This window comes from Misgurnus anguillicaudatus, chromosome 18 (genome assembly GCF_027580225.2).
Source record: "Misgurnus anguillicaudatus chromosome 18, ASM2758022v2, whole genome shotgun sequence".
Classification (NCBI taxonomy): Eukaryota; Metazoa; Chordata; class Actinopteri; order Cypriniformes; family Cobitidae; genus Misgurnus; species Misgurnus anguillicaudatus.
The window spans coordinates 7078346-7098239 of NC_073354.2; the positions used below are offsets into that span (position 1 = coordinate 7078346).

A 19894-nucleotide genomic window follows, 5' to 3' on the forward strand; every position below is an offset into this window, starting at 1 on the left:
TCTAACCCCGTTCCATCTTCATGCCAAGAAAATGAAAGAGAAGTGAAAGCAGTGCCGGAAGCTTTATTTCGCATTAACTCACAACGAATGTAATGAGCTGCACAGTTTGGAATTAGATGGCATTTTAAAGAAAGGTGATGCATTGTACCCTAGTGTCAAACAAACACTACAGAGTAAAGAACAATTTGTGAGAAATCTTCTTGATTTTGATGAGCTACTGAATAATCTTGGGCTATTACAAAATCCTCAAACATCACCAGAGGTTTGCTAAGAAATACACTTGCATTAGGCAGCTATGAAAACCCTGAAAATATTCTGCTGCAGGGCTCAACATAAAAGACTTCCCGATGGCCAGGGGGCCAGCGTGAGAGACGCTCGGGCCAGTAAACAGCATTGCTTTGCTCTCAGTCAATAAAATATATGTTCTGCCTTTGTATGTATACTAATCCAAAGTTACCATCGAGACACATTTTAGGGGTCACGAACGTTAACTTCTCAGCAATGTCATGAGGTTTCTCCTACCTTATTGGTTGTTTTGGTAACACTTGAAGGGGTGTTTATAAGACTGACATGACACCTTCATAGTCATGACATGTGCTATGACGATGAAGGAGATTTTATGCACTACTACTGACAATAACAGTCATTAAAGGGATAGTTTACCCAAAAAATGAAAATTGTGTCTTTTCTTACTCACTCTCTTGTTGTTACAAGCCTGTATAAATTTCTTTGTTCTGATGAGCACGAAGGAAGATATTTTGAGGAATATTTGAAACCAAACTGCTCATGAGCCCCATTCACTACTTTCCTACTATGTAAGTGAATGGGGCTCGTGATAGGTTTGATAACAAACTTTCTTTAAAATATCTTCCTTTATGTTCATCATAACAAAGACATTTATACAGGCTTGTAACAACAAGAGAGTGAGTAAATTATATTAGAATTTTCATTTTTGGGTGAACTATTCCTTTAAGTGTCATTCGTTCAATTATGTAATGTTTAATGCAAAGATGACATTGTTTGAGATGTCTTTCTTATGACAACTTGACATTACCAAGATAACATAACTGACCACTTTCTACCAGTGATACAAATATAATTTGTCATTAAAATGATATATTAATATCTATGAAATGGTTTTATAACAGCATAATGAATATTCTTCAGTTTATAGTGTTTTTTAAGTTCCCTCCATGTGTTTTACAAATAAAACCAATCATCCAATAATAATAATAATAATAATAATTGATTAAATTATATTTTATTGCATATGGAGACAAATTCACCTAAAATTAAAGGTGCAGTGTGTTTCGTCAATACTGTATTTTGTCTTAGACAACAACGTTTTCCTTTTACGGCTACCACTATGCATTTCGGTGAATGGTGGACTGAGCCTTTGGTTGCAATTCACAATCTCACTGCTAGATGCCGCTAAAATCTACACACTGCACCTTTAAATGAAAACAGTACAATAATGGGTTAAGCCATGCAGTGTTGGGTCCATATCGCTGCAAAGTTAATAACATTAAATTAAATTAATTAAATGTTTTGTTTGTTTCTTCTTCCATGTCAGAAAATTTCAAAACCCTCTGTTTGAGGAAAAACTAGTTCTGTTAGTTGTCAGTTTTTTTATGCATTTCGCATAAAACAGACATACATAAAGTTAAGTATAATATTTTGACGTGTCTGTTGCATTTTGTTAAGGTATTTAAAACTATTTGACTTGTATTAACACTTAATGACATTTAAATGACCCATAAAGGATTAGTCCATTTTCTTAAAAGAAAAATCCAGATAATTTACTCACCACCATGTCATCCAAAATGTTGATGTCTTTTTTTGTTCAGTCAAGAAGAAATTATGTTTTTTTCAACAGAGTTTCAAAGGACTATAAACAATCCCAAACGAGGCATAAGGGTCTTATCTAGCGAAACGATTGTCATTTTTGACAAGAAAAATAAAAAATATGTACTTTTAAACCACAACTTTTCGCCTTGGTCCGGTCCAGCGCGACCTAACGTAAATGCGTAGTGACGTAGAGAGGTCACGTGTTACATATATAAAACGCACATTTGCTGACCATTGTAAACAATAAACTGACACAAAGACATTAATTCGTATCGGTTGACGTGCAACGGCGTAGGAGCGGTCCTCTTTCGGCACGCTTGTGGACGCTGGGGCGGAGTTTCGCGTTCATCCTCTGTGACCTCTTCACGTGATGACATATTGCGTAGGGTCACGCTAGCACATCATGACCAGATCTAGACGAGAAGTTGTGCTTTGGAGGTGTATATTTGTTATTTTTATTGTCAGGGGTGTAGATCGTTTCGCTGGATGGGACCCTTGTGCCTCGTTTGGGATTGTTTGTGGTCCTTTGCAGCTCCGTTGAAAAAAGCTGTTGAGTGTTGAGTTGGGTGTTGAATGTTGGGTTCTACTAAAGTCCATCAAAATTAGAAAAATCCTGCAATGTTTTCCTCAAAAAACATAATTTCTTCTGGACTGAACAAAGAAAGACATCAACATTTTGGATGACATGGTGGTGAGTGGATTGTCTGGATTTTTCTTTTAAGAAAATGGACTAATCCTTTAAGTTTGATAATTATTCTGTAATGTCATGTTTATGACAGATTTATGACAAGTTATAATGTTTTGATTTATGTCAAGTTGTCATAACAAAGACATCTAATGTCATCTTTGCATTGAAAATTACATAATTGAACAAATGACACTTAATGGCGGTTGTCATAAACGTGCATAAAATCTCCTTCATGTTCATGACTTGTGTCATGTCATAACCAGTCTAACAAAATTATGTATCTATAGTCACGTAATTTTTTGATTCTTTTTCGTGATACTTTCACGAATCTCCGCGTTTTTTCGTGATTGTTCCTGATTGGCTGGAAGGTGTGCATTAAAACCATTTAATGCTACGCGTCGGGTGGTTCTTTGCCTCTACGTGGTGCATTAAAACCCTTAAATGCATGGCTAGCCGTGGATTATCCCTTACCTATTGACCCTGATGAGAGGATTGTGAAATTTCAGAATTAAAGTTTACATTTGACAATTGTCTTAACAAATGATGAATAAAATGAATCTGCATACAATTATATTAGACTTTTTAATTGCTATTTTAATTATGTGGCACTGAAATCTTTTTTTTTTTTTTTTTGGTGTGTCCATTAAAAATTTTGGCAGGGCAAGTGAAAACCTGAAGCACCAGTATAAAAAATTCTTTGCGTTGAGCCCTGCTCTGCAATGTCTCAGAAGTGAAATCAGCCACGCCTTGTTTTTGTGTGGACTTTATTGTTTTTCTTTGTTTAGAGATCGCTCAGGGGGGTTGGTACGGTATGTCTACTAAAGAGGGCACGGGTACTGCTGTAATGTTGACATTTTCACGTTTAAAAGAAATGATAGAGAGAGGGTTGTTGACGGTTGCGGTTGTTTAAAGGGTGTTTCCAGTTGAGTGATAAGGTGCATTTTTGATCTGCTGCCAGTATGATTCACAAGGACAGTTGCTGATAGATATGAACAACTGACTGACCAAGATGAAATGCAAGTTGTAACAACCCTTACTGAAAATACAGCAAGATATAAAGGTATACAATTCATGAGAAACATTCAAATGGTTCTTTAGCAACTGACATTGCTGCTCAATATCTGTTGACAATTTAAAAAACTGAACTCAAAGAAAAAACATTATTATAATTGGTTCAAAAAAAAGATAATTTGGGCAAAAAACAGGCTCTCTCTCAAAATAATAATGAAGAAAAACTGAATGAAAGGGAATTGATGAAAAACTATATAAATACAGAAAAAGTGCTGAATACAAGGAAAAACATAAGCAGGCAATTGGAACCAATTTTTTGATGAATGTTAGTTATAGTGGAAAAACAAGTAAGGAAAAACAGTGATACACAATAACACAGAATACAAGGAGAAAAAAAAGAGTAATTTAATCACTAAATACAGAAATGATAAACAATTCAGGGAGAAAGAATAAAACTACGTAAACTACAAATTACGGGAAGGATGAAGAATTTAAGGAAAGACAAAAGTCTAATTAACTACCCATTAGAGAAATAATATTAAATATAAGAAGCAATATTTGCAGTAGGGGACAATGGGTTAAGTGGTCACATGGGTAAGTTGTCAGACTGTTCATAAATCCAACCTACCCTATCTCACGGCAAGTCGTGTTATGGTCACAAAATGTTTGATGAATTTTTTGTGCTATTGACACGATTCTCTGCTGTCTTTTTCGTGGCACACAGCACAAATTTCTAGATACAGAAAGTCATATTTTTTAAGGTCATTTTATATTTTTATCATTGTTTTTCTTATTTTTAAATCATTGGGGTTAGGGTTAGATTCGGGGTTTGCATTAGCAGAGAAGTTAGCTTCCATGAAAGGTAATGGTGAGGCTTATTCCAACTATAATTGTATAGTTTTAATTAAATAAGGTTGGATCATTTCTGTTGAGCTGCCTGTTCGTGAAGCTGCACGTAATAGAATAATATACCATTGATGCAAACCAACAGGATTCCTTGCTTTTTGCTCTATTATGCTTATGTTTTATGTGGGCAGGGCCCCCTATTAGTGATTGAAACGGGCCACAAGATGCTTAAGGCCGGCTCTGATTGCGCAACACTCCTGATTGACAACTAGGAGGACCAATAGCCTTGATGATCCACCCAGAAAAAGAAAATCCTCCGCAATACCTTTAAGCAGTTGTTTCAAAATGTTTGACAGGTAACTATGTTCGCATTTGCTCTGAATGCCCTCATCAGTGTGTCTTTGAGGAGAGAAACACAGAATGGATCTGTCACAACTGCCATACTACACTTTTGAGAGGTGTAATGCCAAAATTGCTACAGCCAAAAAGCTTGAGTTTACTTCAATTCCCCCAGAACTGTATAATTTAAATATCTCAGAAAAAATGTTATTGCAAAGTACATTCCCTTTGCTAAAATTCTATCACTTTCTACAAAAAGAGGCCAACAGAGAGCCAATTTCTGTTGCATCTGAAGTGAAAACAACAGGAAATTGTTTACCAAGGTCAAGAAGTAAATCACAACTGTTACAGTCAAACCTAAAAAGACGTCTTTGTTGCCAAAGGTCATTATCAGTATCAGACTCTGGATATGCACAAAGTTTTGTCTGCTTTAAGAAAACTGAAAGAAATGGATCTTGGCTTTCTTTTGAACGGCTCTTTTGTCTCTTCAGGGCTCCAGACTGGCACCAAATGGTGGCATTTTGCCACCAAAATTTGATTTGAGAGTGTGCTACTGAATTTTACATCCAGTCGCACACGTGCGACCAGTAAATTTGACCTTTTTTGTGATGTGACACATAACTGTTCTGTCTCGCGGAGGAGCTAATTTGTGCGCATCTGTGTGAAACACGCATAAGAAAAACGCGACTCGGCTCCCATCATTCAACGTTTGTGTTAGCACCTGTAATGTTCTTTAGTAACTGAATATCTTCTACATACTAGCACACAAGGCTTGCAGACCGTTTTTATATTTGACAACTTGCTCCATAAAACAGCACATGTTGCTTTTGTGGTTTTTTGGCTTGTATCTGTTTAATTTTGTAATTTTGGAGCTTGACAAATTGTTCTTGAATGATAAAAGAACCAGGTCAAAAAACATTACTACATTGTTACAGTAAATAACATAGGATGTAATGTGCAGCCCAGTCTCACGAAATTTCGTTATATAGTCACGTAATTTTTTTATTCTTTTTTCGTGATATTATCACGAATTTTCACCTTTTTTGTGATCGTATAACGAATTCCTGTTTTTGTGTGATTATCACGTATTGGTTACTCAACTGTTTTGTCCTATTTCCTTACCATTGTCGCTTTGATTTGGGGTTAGATTTACATAAAATGACATCCCTATTCAAACCCAACTCTAACCCTAACGCCAGGCGACATATAAAAAAAAACGGAAAAAATAGTATAAAGCAATACATAAAGCGACATTCTAATGCAAGCACCAAAATAACCCTAAATTGAAACGACAATGGTTTGAAAATAGAAAAAAGCAGTTGAGTAACCAATACGTGATAATCACACAAAAACAGGAATTCATTTTATGATCACGAAAAAACGCAAAAAATATGAATAAAAAATTACGTGACTATATCTCAAAACCTTGTGAGACTGGGTAGCAGCATGAGATGATCTTATAAAATGAAATATTGTACAGTACCTGGTAAAGACAATGCAGGTGTCTCCACAGATGTGTACCCAACAACACCCACTTTCTCTGAGTTAACAGTGAAGATCTTGGATGGAAAATAATAGCCGCTGATCTGAGAAGCGATGGTTATATCGGGTTTAATATTTGCACTGAGAACAGTGAAGTTGACCTTCTGGAGGAAAGGTTTCACAAGGCCGTCCACACCGCTGTCAAACTCATGGTTTCCTATAGCCTGATATGTTACAAACAAAAAACAAGTATGTCAATTTCCATACACAGCCATAAAACACCAAGGGCCCTATTTTAACGATCTAAGCGCATTGTCTAAAGCACACAGGGCAACGTCTAAATGGGGGTGTCCGAATCCACTTTTGCTAATTTAACGACGGGAAAAATGGTTTGTGCGCCGAGCGCATGGTCGAAAAGGGTTGGTCCTATTGTAATGGGAGTATTTTGGGCGTAACGTGCAGTAAACCAATGAGAGTCTCAGCTCTCATCCCCTTTAAAAGCATGTTGCGCTGGCGCTACACTCTAAAAAAAATATCGGTAAAAAAACGGACAAAGTACTGTGTAAATATGAAGGAATTTTCCGTATTTATGTTTTACAGGCATTTCACGAGTTCACACTTACAAATAAGTTAAAGAATTAAATTAGTAAACGTATTTGGCGTGCTGTCCGGGGAGAGGGCTCTGAGCAGGGAATGAGCCTGAAAAACACAGAGTATCCCCCCCTCTTAAGGAAATAACTTGGTAAGTGAGAGGAGACGGGGTGGAGGAGGGATTCTGAAAGATGCGAAGAATTTTCAGTGAGTTCAACTGTGATTTATATATGGCTTGCTTTCGAGCTGATTGGGTGTATTGTTGATTACCGATTGAAAGCAGCTGGTGCCATTGACTACTGATTGAAAACAGCTGAAGTCACTTAGGTATTTTATTTGACATGTTCCTCCCGAACTTTGTTAATAAAACATTATTTATCTGTTTTTTTTAATAACATGTTGCATTATGGGTGCAATAACCCCTGCTGCAATCTTTCACTTTTGCCTCTCTATCACCATCTCTGTTTGAAACCTAAAATTACAACTTGCTTGCAGAGTTATTTTCTAACATGGATGATGTTTAACTTCTAAACAAATGCTGTTAGAACAAGATACAAGTGTTAAACTATTCCAACATTGACACAAGTGATTTAGTAGATAAATCTTCTTTCTGACGTGACGTGTAAGTCAAATGGATATTTACCACAACATTTATCAGATTAAATCTCCAGTTTGTGTTTGTTTTAGATTCATTTGAAGTCACCACTATGGTGATTAGTGTTCCTTTAGTTAGGCTTTTGTCCCTTGACCTTCCAGAACTGACTCTGCTCTTTTAGCATTGCAACATTGTTTGTTGCTTGAGGAAGCAGAATTGTCTATGTTGTCATCTAAGTTTGGTTGTTTTTTTGTTATGGTACCTAACATTTATATATGAATTGATTAAATAAGAATAATGAATGAATTGTATAAGAGTGACACTCTATGCTGATCTAAAAACACACTGTATTGAATAAGATGGCTGCAAATGTGTCAGCTGTGGTTTTTGCTTCAGAGACATCAACACTTTGGATACAAATCTCAAAAATGGTGAGAGTAAATGTTAAGAAAGAGTTTTCTACAATTCTGGTACCCAGCATGCATTGCGGCATGAAGCTTTGTTGTTGATTGTCACCATTGTTGTGTTTCATAGTCAGATTGAAGTGTCCCTAAAGGCTACGGACAGTGTTCTGTAAATCTACGGACAGTGTTCTATAAATCTACAGAATGTTCAGTTTTTAAATAAACGGAAATTCTGTAAACATAACAGAAAAAGTGCCGGTAATTTTTTGCCAGGACATTATCCGTTTTTTTACGGATTATTTTTTTAGAGTGTATGTCTAATCCCTATTTAGATGACGAAGAAGATCCCCAGTTTAAGATTAATGTTATATAATTGTGTTGTTTTTCACTTGTATTGAAATTGTTATTTTTTTATTAAAACCTTTAAAACCCGTTTTCTTTTAGTCATGGAAGTAAAAAAGCAGGCTTGTAATTGCTTTAAATGTATGCCTATCCAATATCATTAAAAAATTATTTACAAGTATATGAAAAAAAAGGTTTGTACTCTAAAAATACTTTATTTGTAACAAACAGGAGATAAAGAATTTACAAACTGCTCTCCTTTCAGCACTTGGACAGCGTCACAAGATTTTTTTAAGCATTACATTAAAATGTTTCTCATCTCAGCATATCCGCAGGTACAGAGTCATCATATACAATAAATCCGTGAGGTAGCATTGAAAAAAAACTTTTAAAAACAGATGCATTTGTTTAAAGCAAAGCATTTATTTACTTACCAGGCTGCAGGTGAAGCAGCTCTTTGTGCCTTCTAACGTCTCATAATTACTCCTCATTTATGTCCAAGAGACTCAATAATAATCTTTTACATTCATTTTTTTTTAATCTTTCATATTTAAAAGCATCTTTGTTCTGCTGCGCATTCATGTACTTTGTGATAAGCAAACCCGCGTTGTCCTCCCGTTTATAGGCGCATATTACTAATGCGCTCCTTAAATAACATAAAACACATTGCGCCATTGACTTTAGACTTTAGAGCAGGTTTTTGTTGGTCAATGGCGTAGTCTATTTTAGTTGCCTCAAAATAGCAACGCGCCAACAATGCGCCTGAACACACCTCGTTTTTCAGACCAGAACGCCCATGGGCGCAAAAGGGGGCGCAAATGCATTTGCTATTTAAACAATGCGGCGCTAAACGTGAAAATTAGGATGGAAACTAGCGAAAGACACTTGCGTCGCGCATTGCGCTGCATTGCGTCGGGTGTAAGATAGAGCCCATAATCTGTTTCAGTATCATAAAATCAAATCTGATAATACTGTTTAAGATCTATTGCATTTAGATATTTACATCTATTTCTCTGTAATAAAAAAGCTGATCTTAAGTTCTTGAATAAATATGTTTCATACAACCAAACTGAGAAACATATGAAGCAAACACCTGACTTAAAGGTGGGGTGCATGATCTCTGAAAACGAATGTTGTTATTTGAAATCACCTTAACAATCACGCCCCTACCCCAATAGAATCTGGACCTTCTTTTGATAGACCCGCCACACATATGCGCAACCCAGGCAACGATGATGGCTAGTTGACACGCCCCTTACTGCTGATTGGCTACAAGTGTGTTTTGGTACTCTGCCCAACTCTCTTTTCCAAAGTGTTTTTCAAAAACCATGCACCCCACCTTTAAAGGAGCAGTGAATCCAATTTGTAAGGAATGTACCAATTTATGACATTGTAGAGATTTTAATCACCACCTCCAAACTGGAATGGCAACGACTGCTTTTGTAGCTCCGCCCACAGGTTTGCGTGTAGGGAAGTAACACATATGGGGCAAAGCAAACAGTATGCAGCGTCTAATGAGCAAATATCCCTTCAAAGATTGCCAAAGTTTGTACAGTGCCGGTTGTGGAAGAACACAGTCACTGTATAACCTTCCCACAAAACAAAGTGTTTGTTTACATTTTGTTATTATGTGTGACTATTGCTTTATTAGAGACAGTTTTCCTCAAACAAAGCTTTTTTATCATAAAACTGTGGTATGTAACGTTACGCATTCATAAAAGTAACCTCACAAGCACATTAGAAATATACAAAGTTAGTAATAAGGACTTTAGAGCCGCAATTTAGATTCTGATGGCCGCTTATTGTGTCGTATACAGTAATTTAGTCAGGTAGGGTTTGAAGATTTATGTGTATCATCTCTAGCACTCAGAACCTTTTGTGGCTCGAACACATATGTGGTAAAATAGCAAGCAAACACATATAAGCCTTTCAAAACAATTTCCCACATGTAATGATGAGGAATGAAGCTATCCTGTCATAGCAGTGGGCGTTTACTTTCAGGTCTTCAATCCACCTTTTTCTCAAACACGGAAGTAAGTGATGTGATGTATTTCCTTTCTGGTGCGAGACTTCCGGTTCAATAGCCAGCCGGTAGAAAACAGTGTAGTGGGAGCACGCGTAAAACATGATTTAAACAGTTAATATTTACTACACCTGCCATGTATGAACCAGTATGAGGATGAAATTAAAGGTAGGGTAACAGATTTGATCCTGAAACATTTTTTGTTATGCTGGTTAAAAGTCTCCTCACATCCTGATAGCAATCACTGTGTTAAGTTGTTTAAATGTATTTGTAGAAATTTATGTCATCTGTGAAAGGCGAAGGACCAAAAAATGTTCAACAAATCATAGATTTCGGTCCGAACCGACGTTTCCATTTTTGTCCCTCATACGTAAGCGTAATTTGAATGCCAACCGCGCAGCGAGTCCACGCAGACACCATACGTCATCGGCGCGTTCACGTGCGCTCACCTCCTGTCTGTAAACAGTGAGAACAGCAAACTTTTCTACTGAATTGACAACCTACACAGGAGGCACACAACGAAAGACATCTTTTATAACAACAACAGCAAAAACTGCCTGGATCGGTAAGAGCAAAAACCCAAATTAACATCGCTAACTTTACTGCTTTACCACGAGATGAAACAGCTGCAGGAGGCAAAGGGTCTGAAAGGGTCGTTGCACTGTTTATTTTGGTAAGGTAGGTACGTGATATGTTTGTATTGAGATGGATTCAGATATTCTACTTTGATGAAACATTGTGTTGCTTATGAAATTTGTGTTCGTTTACGGATTAGCATAACGATATAGTTACTACGTCTACACAACCGAACGTGTGCTTAAACTAATTCTGATGTAAACCAGTTGTTTGGTTATTTTGGAAGTGTTATTCACTTTGTACTGCAAAGTTTTCTCACTGGTGAATGAGACATGAGATGTGACCATCTGATCTGTGCGTGTTCATGTGTTTTGATAGAGGCGTGACTTTGGCATATCTTTCTTTACTAGCAAGTTAATGCAAGTTTATGCAAGTTAATAAACAGTGCTTATGCTTATTTGATTAATTGCTGAAATATAACTGAGGTAATATATAATTTAATGTATAAAATATTTTCTGCGTTATCATTTTAGCTTTTCTTGTGCTCCCCCTTGTGGCCGTTTAAGCGCACGCCCTATAATATAACCCCACCCCCAACACCGCGACCGACAAGCCCAAGCACAGGCATTGGAAACGCAAATGCAAAGAGGATTGCGATTTCATTTGAGTTTTGGCAAGATCAGAACGTGACGCCAGAGGAAGTGAAAAAGCAAACCACGAATTGCAACTGAGACTGAAACACGGCAGGGCCACAACCCGAAAGACACTGGAAATTCAATTGCAAATGGACCCCGATTCCACATTTGAAACTTGGCACACACTGCACGCCCGCGCAAACGGAAATGCAAACAGCCTGCATCTGCGCCTGAACCAAGTCACAGCTTTCACACCCACAAGTAGGAAACGCAACTGCAAACACAATTTGCAATTCCTTTTTAACATTGTCCGGAATATCGTTCCATAGTTTAGCTGGTAAAAGAAAGAAAATCTAACATTGATCAGTAATAATTGACGATGGTACAATAAATAATTCGAAAAAAACAAAAAAAAATTCAAATAATTCCAAAGACCGAAATCAATATCATCATTATTGGACTAATACCATGATTACCACAAATACAGGAATTGTTAAGACATTGTGCTGGGGGTTATTTTAATTTGAAAGGTCAGGTGTCCAAAAATAATGCAAACCCGTGAAGCATTTATCAACCAATCAGAATAAAGCATTCAACAGCCCCGTAGTATGAGTAAGGGATAATGTATAGACAGTTTCATCGGACGCACGTGCGCTGACGCGATACACGTCTGGATCTGAACTTTACTTCCGGTTTCGTTTTTTTAATGGTCTTACTAGTTGCTAAACTGATCTCTTGAACAAATGCCTCGTCGAAAATAACTAATGTTTTGGTTTCCTAGGTAATCTATGTGTTGTTTTTTTGCTTGTTATATAAATAAACGTTTAAAGAACTTTGTTGTTATTTATTCTTACCGGAGTTTACTGGAAGTTACGTGTTGACCACAACAGCCGCTTGTTTATGTTGTTACTGCTGAAACCGTCTATAGGCTTATTTCACTATAACAACCTGCTGCCTGCACATTATCCCGCTTATTACACGGCTATTTTCCTCAAGAAACATTAAATATTAATTTTAAATATTTTATTTGCTAATTTTTAACGAATGCAGACCTTGCGCAAGGAAATCTTGTTTACTTTCGGTTTAAAGATAAGACGTTCATTTGTCACAAACACACAATTTGGTTTCATTCGTAAATATATACAATATATGTTATTATACAACAGTTCTTTCTGGTTCTCGAATCTGATTGGCTAAGAGCTATGCGATATTGTGCTAATATCGGCACTGTAACCGCTTCACCTTTCGTATCATTCCGCCACCTCGTGAATGGATGTCCTAAGCAGGCTCATCTCTGAATGGAAAAACACAGACGCGCTTTTTTGAATCACTCTCCGTGTATCTCATTAGTTTACTAGCTCATAAATCAGTCTGTGAATCCCCAATCGGAAGTTATTATTCGATGTTACGTTAAAGTTAATGGGAGAAATGTCTTGTCACATCGTGTGGACGATTAACACTTGGAAAGAGGAATAGAAACACTCGTTTTTTTCTCTGGAGCTATATCTTTTATCAGAACGCGAAAACACTGTGGAACTGCAGGTAAGCACCACAGCTTTTAAATGTGGACATTGATCATTTACTTTATCGTGACGTGACTATTAAAACATGTTATGAGATATGGCCACTGGTATATTTATAAGCAGCATGCAAAAACATCTCTCTGACACTTATAAAAAACCGTTTTATATAGTACTGACAAGAACAAAGTTTAATAATAATAATCGAGTGCTCGTATCACGTTAAAAATAAATGAGAAAGCAATAGTAACGTTATACAAGTATAGTTTTATTCACTTTTACCTCGCGCCAAAACAATAACAACACAAAAGACACTAAATATGAATTAAAAAACAAGTAATAGTTTGATCATGACACCAAATACTGCTGATTTGATATCATTTTGACGATCATAAACAAACAAGGCCAACATGAGAGCCAGGGTATCCCTTTCAGAGATGTAGCCCAGAGAGGGCGGTGGTCAGCGGGGCGAGTGAACACTGATGTCCGCTCATGCTTTGGTTCTCATTCGTACCGAATCTCACTAAGCAAACGTTCAAACAGGCGCTATCTTTACTAATCGACTGCAGATTTAAATATAATACATATACATTCTCGACTGAACTAATCTTAAAACTACACTTTGTGACCAAGAAACGGTAATATAAAGAAACGGCTTTTCCGTCCATTGAGTTGTTATGAGCTTCAAAGCAGCCGAAAGTTTTACCTGTCATTCTGGCCGCCCTCAAATCCGTGGCGGAAGAAGTAGTTCTCAAACAAAGAGGCTTTTAAAATAACTCCGTTGTTGTTTTCTAGTTTTCGTTTTTCAAACGTGTGCCGTCGAACTGTTGTATAAAAGCAATATCGCTCTCGGATATTGCTTAATTAAAATACATATACAAAAACATACAGAGACTTTCAGGCGGTTGTTATCTCTGAATAACAGACCTTGTATGGTCACGACCGGCCAATCAGAATCAAGCATTTTAGAGCGCCATGTAATTACAAAACATACCTGATAAATGACTGGAACATTAATGACAATACATCATAAATTCATTCATGGTTTTTGTTACTGTTATGAACAACAGGGTGTTTTTTGCAATTTTCAGCTGTAATAATTTAATATGGGTGATTTCATAGGTTTGAAATTGTCGAACAGCTTTAGATTTTTGATCTGTGTAATTACTGTCATGTGTTTGGTTGTTTGTGTGTTTTAATTTCTAAGAGTTTTTGTTTGTTGTTCGATCTTGTTCCCGTTTTCTCTTCCAGATATTTTTCATCTGTATTTTATTAAGTCTTGTGTATTTATCCTCGTGTTTATATAAATGTATAAATATTACACTTGTTTATTATTATTCATCCTGTAAATGGTTACAGAATTCACTCAGCCATTTCTTAACTCTGTATGACAGCTGAGGACAGTTTACACTACATATGGGAAACACCTTGTATGTTTTTGTCTAGGTCCCACCACACCTGAACAGGTGCAATTGTCCACTGTAATGAAGACTCCAGTGACAAATGTCCAGTACCTCACCAGAACCTTCTGTCCATTTCTACTGTTTTACGTCAATGACCGAATAAACAACGAGTCCCTTTGGCCCAAATAATGATGGAACAACCGTCACCACATTTGAAACCTGGATGAATCTGACAGATCCTCCTGAGACGATGTTTCAGAAGTCTTACTCACTCAGTTTTTTTAAAATGACCATGCTCTCTTTTTTTCACAAAAACAGAGTTTTATTTAGCGCTTTGCTCTAGGAACATCCTCAGCACATCAGCATTCCTAAATAGTTAACCAGTAATCTGTTCAATGTGGCCAAAGCAAAGCTGAAACTTTTTTAGCATCTGAATACAACTCTTTCAGATGCTGTCGCATTTGCCCTTATGAACCGGACGTGTGCTTCCCTTAAATGTCACTACAAATAAAAGCACATTAGGAACTTTTCCTCACATTTTTCTCTGCTTCAAAAACATAGTCCACAGGATGCCATTTCTTTCCAAATCCTGCTGATTTACTGATTTACAAATACTCTTACAGTTTGAAGTTACAGTGTTGTAGTGGAGTTAACTTTATCTGGACTCGGTCTTGATTCAGACTCGACAATCGATCTCTGGTGTTGGTCTCTTGACACAAATTCGAGTTGGACTTGACTACAACACTGGTAAGTTATATTTAAATCTGATCTCCAGATGTTCAAAAAAACTCCGAATGAAAATAGTGGGGAGGTTTGCACTTTGTTTTTATTTAAGTATTGTTTCTGCCATTTATGCTGTACATAACAAGACACACATTCGACACATTTTCATGAAGTGTGTATAAATAGCACGCAGTGCAAAAAGTCATACAATGCATGCACTAAATTTTTATTTTGCATGCACCAGTCATTCCCATTTACTTAATGCGGCACATCTTTCCATGTTGTTTTATGTATTGTTTCTCTATTTTTTTCTGTTTTTTAAACCATTGTCGCTTGGGTTAGATTTGGGATCTGCTTTAGGATGGCATTTAATATATAGGTTTCCCCCATGTTTTTGTCTATTTTAAAACCATGGTTGCTTGGAGTTGGTGGTAAAAAAAAAACTAAAAGTTGTTATTAAGTTTTTATTAAGTGAATGGGAAGGACTGGCATATATGCACCCAAAATTGGAATTTGGCCTATGTATGGCACGAGTTTTCACATTGGGTGCTATTTATACGCATTCCATAAGAATGGGCTGCATTCAACACAACACAAGAACTGAATGTTAAAGAACACAAGAACTGAATGTTAAAGTTTACACCCACTTGCATCTCAATACAGGATTGGTTTCCGAGAGAGGGTTTATATTAATCCAGGACTAGTTTTTTTTTAATATTAGGATATTTAAGTAGTTTTTACAAGCAAACCTCACAAAAACAATACGTATGTGCATCTTGATATGTTAAGCTATGTCAGTGTAAGAAGTTTTAAAGCAGCTCAAACATGCATTTAAGTCTGGGACTAGGATAAGCCCTGTCCAAGAAACCGCCTCAATGTTTTTAGTTTTCTCAGTTGGCAATGACTGTCAATAAATCATTCATCCCTGCTGTGTCATTATATTTAATCTCAGATTTTAAGAAAATCCTCCAGGTTTTTAGCATCTTTTGCATCATATTATCATCATTTCACTCATGATGCTTAAAGGATTCATTCACTTATTTTAAAGAATAAATCGGTAACACTTTACAATAAGGTTCATTAGTTAAAATTAGTTAACTACATTAGTTAACATGAACTAATAATAAACTGCACTTATCTTATACAGCATTTATTAATCTTTGTTAATGTTAATCAACCATTACTACTTTATTAAAATCTTGTTAACGTTAGTTAATGCATTGTGAACTAACATGAAGGAACAATTAAAAGCTTTATTTCTATAACTAAACAAAGATTAATAAAGACTGTAACAATTGTATTGCTCATGGTTTGTTCATATTAGTTAATACATTAACTAATGAACCTTCACTGATGCTTAATAATGTATTGTACGGTAGAAATATAAATTATTATCTTGTGGGAATAAAATCTTATTTTAAGGTCAGTATTACATAAAAAGCTGATATTTCCTTTAATATATCCTATTAATAATATTCCAATGGATTTATAAATGTAAGCAAAAGGTGTGCAAACATAATTATAAGCTCAAATGTGCAGATTTGGTTGAAGTTGAGGTGATGTGTTTGTTACTGCACATTTTATATTAAACAGAGTTATTGCAATTATTTTACATTCATAAAATAAACCTTACGAGGTAATTTTTTATTCATTTTAACTTTGTGCAAGTCTCGTATATTTTGTGAAATACTTAATGTTCTTACCATGGCATCGTATCCGAGTCTATTCATGAAATACGCCGCTTCTGCGCCTTTGTAATAGTTAAACCATACGGTGCCCTGAAACTGATCGCCTGCGTCCAGCAGCAGCACGTTTTTCTCCGCGCGGCGAATTTCTTGGATTTTCGTGAATCTCCGCGACACTCCGGCGAAGCAAGGACTTTTGGTGCACTTGCCCGAGTCTTTGTTAGTCTCCTCCACGCGCGCGTGTACATCGTTCGTGTGAAGGAGCGTGAGCTCAAACTCAGCCGTGCACATCAGACACTTCATCCACAGCACGAGTACCAGCGCGTTTAGCTGCCGCATCATGACCCTGCGTGTGCGCTCAAGATGAATCTGATGCTGATAATGAGCAGCGGTGCGCGGTACAGCGCGTCGCGGCGGCAGCGCTGTGGGCGGGACGCAGACAATTACAGTGTACGAATATATAACAGCCCACTGAGAAACGATCAAAGATGCCAAATCTGGAAACAATGAAGGTGAAAAAGTCATGCAAACTTTTATTTGAACTCAAAACTGATGCGCAATATCACACGAAAACCCTTATACTTTAGGCTAGTAGTTAGCAAACAATACTATAGTATACTGTAGTAAATGTAATTCAGTATTCTGCAGTTTTGTTGAACTGATAAACTGTCATTAATAATGTAGTATATTTCTTATAAAGTTTGGAAACATAAGGGTGCATATTAGTAGGGGAGAGCAGGGCACAGAGTAACGCTTAATGGCTTTGGCTCTATTATTCAAAAAATATTTAAGTTATTAATATTTTTTACACAAACAACACACACATCTCTGCTAAAAATGAACACTTAAAGTTTGTTTGTGGGACCTACCGTTATTGTACAATTACACCGAAAGTGACAGGAGTGCAAGCGTTACAACCTACTTCGTGGGGTTCATTGTAACAAACAGAGGGGTAACAAACCTGCTAGAAAATTTAGTTTAAACACAAATAATTAAATTCTGTCTATATACTAAAGGTGGATTTTGTTTACATATTTGCCTATAATAGATAGATATCCAAATATGCATCTATCCATGATCCTTCAGCTAACCATTCTTGTATTAAGCATCAATGCATAGAATAGATTTTTTTGAAAGGGCTAAAAATACTTTATTTGTAACAAACAGGAGATAAAGAATTTACAAACGGCTTTCCGCACATTTCAGCACTTGGACAGCGTCACAAGTTTTTTTATGCATTACTCAAAAATGTTTCTCATCTCACCATATCCTCAGGTACAGAGTCAGCATATACAATTAATCCGTGAGGTAGCATTTAAAAATAACATTTAAAAACAGATGCATTTGTTTAAAGCAAAGCATTTATTTACTTACCAGGCTGCAGGTGAAGCAGCTCTTTGCGCCTTCTAACGTCTCATAATCGGTCCTCATTTATGTCCAAGAGACTCAATAATAATCTTTTACATTCATTCCTTTAATCTTTCATATTTAGAAGCGTTTTTGTGCTGCCACGCATTCATGTATGTGATAAGCAAACCCGCGTTGTCGTCCCGTTTATAGGCGCATATTATTAATGCGCTCTTTAAATAACAAAAAATTGCGCCATTGACCGACCAGGTCGGTTTTTGTTGGTCAATGGCGTAGTCTATTTTAGTTGCCTCAAAATAGCAACGCGCCAACAATGCGCCTGAACACACCTCGTTTTCAGACCAGAACGCCCATGGGCGCAAAAGTGGGCGGAAATGCATTTGATATTAAACAACGTGGCGCTAAACGTGAAAATGATAATTGCACAGAGTGGAAACTAGCAAAAGACACTTGCGACGCGCATTGCGCTGCATTGCGCCGGGTGTAAGATAGAGCCCTAAGTGTCATTGTCAAAAGTTTCAAAATGACAATACAGAAACTGAAAATATTGAAACTGTAACATAACACATTTTGAGAATGACACTTTAACTTCTTTTATCCAAAAATAGGAAACATATGTTTCCTGTAGGCTATACAGCTACATAAGCAAGAATAACAATTTTGACTTCACTAGCAGAACAATTTCTGCTATGGACGCACTCTCTCTCTCTCTCATTATTTGGGTCATTTTAACCCAGAAATGTGTTCTGTCCTATTGTTACCCAGCCCTGGGTTAAAAACAACCCAATATTTTAGTTTAAAGCTGAATGCAGCGTACTGGATGAATTCATTTTAGAGATCTGAAAAGATTCGGGGCTTTTGACAAAACATTCAGGGCTTGAGCCCCAGAAGCCACCACCTCGCTCCGCCCATGCTTTGTTCAATATCTTAACCAAAACACATCAAAACTTTCATCATCTTTTGACAGTAAAAGGAAAAAGACCAAATATGTAAAGTATTCACGTTACAATTAACCCTGCATTAGTTTTTGAATGGGTACCGTCCCAGTGACAGCTTGTTTACCTTTATTTCTAACAGTATTCTCTTAAAAATAAAGGTGCTTAAAATGTTTTTTTTTTCACAGCAATGCCATAGAAAAAACATTTTTGTTAGTCAAAGAACCGTTCAGTCAAAAGCTCTTACCGTGCTCCGTTCACACCAGCCGCGTTTGAGGTGTCAAATTTGCGTCAACTGCGTCTGGTTTGCCGCTTGAACATTTTTTATTTATCCGCTTCATTCGTGCGTAAAATTCTAGTCATCGATGCATTCACACGGAAATTCGCGTCATGGGAGGGGCTTCTGCGACTCCGCTCGCATCCTGTAATCATGTCACTACTAGAGCAAGCTCGTGGTCGGTGAACGTGGCATGTTTTCCGGCAAAGTTAAATATTTTCAAAATCTCTACTAGAAAACTAGTTGTTTTTAATTGTAGGAACATCTTTACAATTAAAGTGCAATAACAAAAAGTTAATAAAATAAAAAGCTTTTTTAAACTAAGATACTTTTATGGAAATGTTTAATGATTTTTACAGGTGAGTTATGCACTTTTGAAGGTGGTCAGCAGTTATTAAATACAATCACTAGGTTGTAATTGATGTATTGCTGGTAACATACATTATTTTATTAAACTATATATAGTTTAAATAAGCATATAATGAGATGAGTGCCATGGCTATATACTTTTGACACGTTTATTGATTTCTAGCTTCCCTGACCTGGGTACCTAATGTCAGACCTTTATTCTCTCTCTCTCTCTCTCTCTCTCTCTCTCTCTCT

The 19894-nt window shown here is 36.6% G+C and overlaps 1 protein-coding gene across 1 annotated transcript in view; it reads right to left on the reverse strand.

The window, feature by feature from the left end:
* nt5e (5'-nucleotidase, ecto (CD73)) overlaps nt 1-17123 on the reverse strand; it is a 44745-nt gene extending 27622 nt beyond the window's left edge. Inside the window, exons 1-2 of the mRNA XM_055185324.2 lie at nt 16730-17123; nt 6216-6438 (exon numbers count right to left, since the gene is read on the reverse strand). Coding sequence (XP_055041299.2) covers nt 6216-6438; nt 16730-17053 — 547 coding nt within the window. The 5' untranslated portion in view covers nt 17054-17123. The remainder of the gene's footprint in view (nt 1-6215; nt 6439-16729) is intronic.
* Between the last annotated feature and the right edge of the window lie 2771 nt (nt 17124-19894).